Source organism: Elephantulus edwardii, unplaced genomic scaffold (assembly GCF_000299155.1).
Source record: "Elephantulus edwardii isolate Elephantulus edwardi_28Jun2011 unplaced genomic scaffold, EleEdw1.0 scaffold00090, whole genome shotgun sequence".
Classification (NCBI taxonomy): domain Eukaryota; kingdom Metazoa; phylum Chordata; class Mammalia; order Macroscelidea; family Macroscelididae; genus Elephantulus; species Elephantulus edwardii.
In genome coordinates, this window is record NW_006399840.1 from 2557154 (window position 1) to 2559218 (window position 2065).

The 2065-nt window shown below is 38.1% G+C and overlaps 1 protein-coding gene across 1 annotated transcript in view; it reads left to right on the forward strand.

The window, feature by feature from the left end:
• LOC102855364 (ribosomal protein S6 kinase delta-1-like) overlaps positions 1-1148 on the forward strand; it is a 280773-nt gene extending 279625 nt beyond the window's left edge. Inside the window, 1 exon segment of the mRNA XM_006890552.1 lies at positions 1038-1148. Within this exon segment, the coding sequence (XP_006890614.1) occupies positions 1038-1148 (111 nt within the window).
• Positions 1149-2065: the final 917 nt, after the last annotated feature.

Genomic DNA, 2065 nt, shown 5'->3' on the forward strand with positions numbered 1-2065 from the left:
TGTAAAAATACAGAGTGTGGGACCCTTATACAGTGAGGGTAGGAATTTAAAGGCCACTGTCTTAAAAAGTTAAACATCTGAGGGAGAGAAAACAACCACTAGGGCAGCAGAGATTTGTAAACTTGACACTTTGGATGGGCAAGTGAAGGAATAGGCAAGGTAGAAAGTGGAGACTTGATGAAACGGTGGTAAAGGGCATTGCTCAGCCATCCTTGTTAGTATACTGGTGAGTATCCCCACCTGTCCTGTAAGAAACCAGGGTTTGGTTTCCTGATGGGGAAGCATGCATCCTTTTTTTGGGGGGGGGGAGCATTGATCGATAGTAAGTCATTATATGAAACACACACGTGCCAGTTAAACACAATCGTATTTTTTTAATTGTACTAGTTTGTTTACAAAATTTGAATACATTGTTTTTCAGAATAGACTCTTCCAGTTTCCCTCTCCCTCCCATCAAATTGTACAATCTCATGATTAAACTCCCCTCCCCCTGCACATCCTCATCCCTCTGCTTCCAGCCTCTCCCACCCCTCCTGGATCCTTATGCTCATTCTACAATAATGGTTTTATACAGTATTTGTCCTTGTGGGACTGAGTTAGTTCACTCAGCATAATGCTCTCCAGGCCCTCCCAAGTTAGGTAATTATTTTAGACTAGTGTTTGACTAAACCCACAGCCATATCAAGTTGACAAAAACCAACCTTTGCATTTTAATAAAGCTGTTAAAAAAATTGGAAGTGCCATACCTTTCTCAGGATATATTCCTTCAGCCTGTCCAGTGTCTGCTGTAATTGAATATGACTGCTTCTCTTTACTTTATAATCTTGTTAATGTATTAATTATACTTATTTCTAAAGAGGTCACATGTTTTACTTATTGGATCAAATTTTTTTCATTTTAGTCCACTAATTAATCTGGTCCATTTGTCACAGGACTTAAATTTACATATTTTCCTTCCTATATTTCTGGATTTTTTTTCTTGATTGATTTGCCAATTGGATAGATCCCTGTGACTCACCAAATTCTCCCTTTTTTAGCTGCTGCAGTTCAACCCTATGGAGCGGCTTGGTGCTGGAGTTGCTGGTGTTGAAGACATCAAATCGCATCCCTTTTTTACTCCTGTGGATTGGGCAGAACTGATGAGATGAACACAAAGCCAGAGATAACGGCACACATTCTCATCTCTTCTGTGAAAGCATCTTCAGCAGAGGCACCTCTGCCGTATAATCATTTATGGGGCATCAAGTGACTTGAATAAAGACATTTAAGGAAGTAGGAGGGAAAAAATGTTTTTACAGTTAGCACCTGGAGAAGACATCAGCTGATCTATAATGGCACAGAGCTGCTCCCCACAGCCCTGGAACCAAGGTGTGATCTTTAGTTCATCTGCAGTTAATTTTGCAGGTTGGTCATGAACTCAACTGCAAAAGGAATGCCCTTGAAGATACTCTTCTCATGTGAAGTTCTAAATGTAGAAGAATTGTGTAACGTGAAAGAAGGACTTTTACATGGCAGCTAACAATGTTTTCTGCTAAGACTTATTTATATGATCAAATTGATATTTGCTTAATAATATACTAAAAGTGCTTTGTGAATAATGCCATCTGTGAAGCTTAACAAATGAGAAAAAAGAATATGCACATGCCTGATAGGAGAGCTGTACCATGATGCTGTTCAATTAATGTGTCTCCAGTGTGGTTTTATACTGTTTCATCCTTTTGGAAGCTCATGTAAGAAGACACTATGCTGTTAACTTTATACGCACTTGGTTGGTACTACTACTTATGTAAGAGATGAAATTCATGTAAACATTCTGTGTCTTTCTTTTTTCATTTCTTTCACCCTTGCCTCTTCTCTCATATTCCATTCTTCCCACTCCACTTAACGATACACATGGAACAAGAGGAAATACTTATTTCCCCAAACTGTATCAACTTAAAAAGGATTAAGAAATCATGACATGAAATAAATATGGTGGAAAAAGTAGATCTCTACTTCATAGCTTGATTTTCTTAAAAAAACTGAATACTTCTGTGTCTTTCCTTTTGGAATATTATCAATCTCT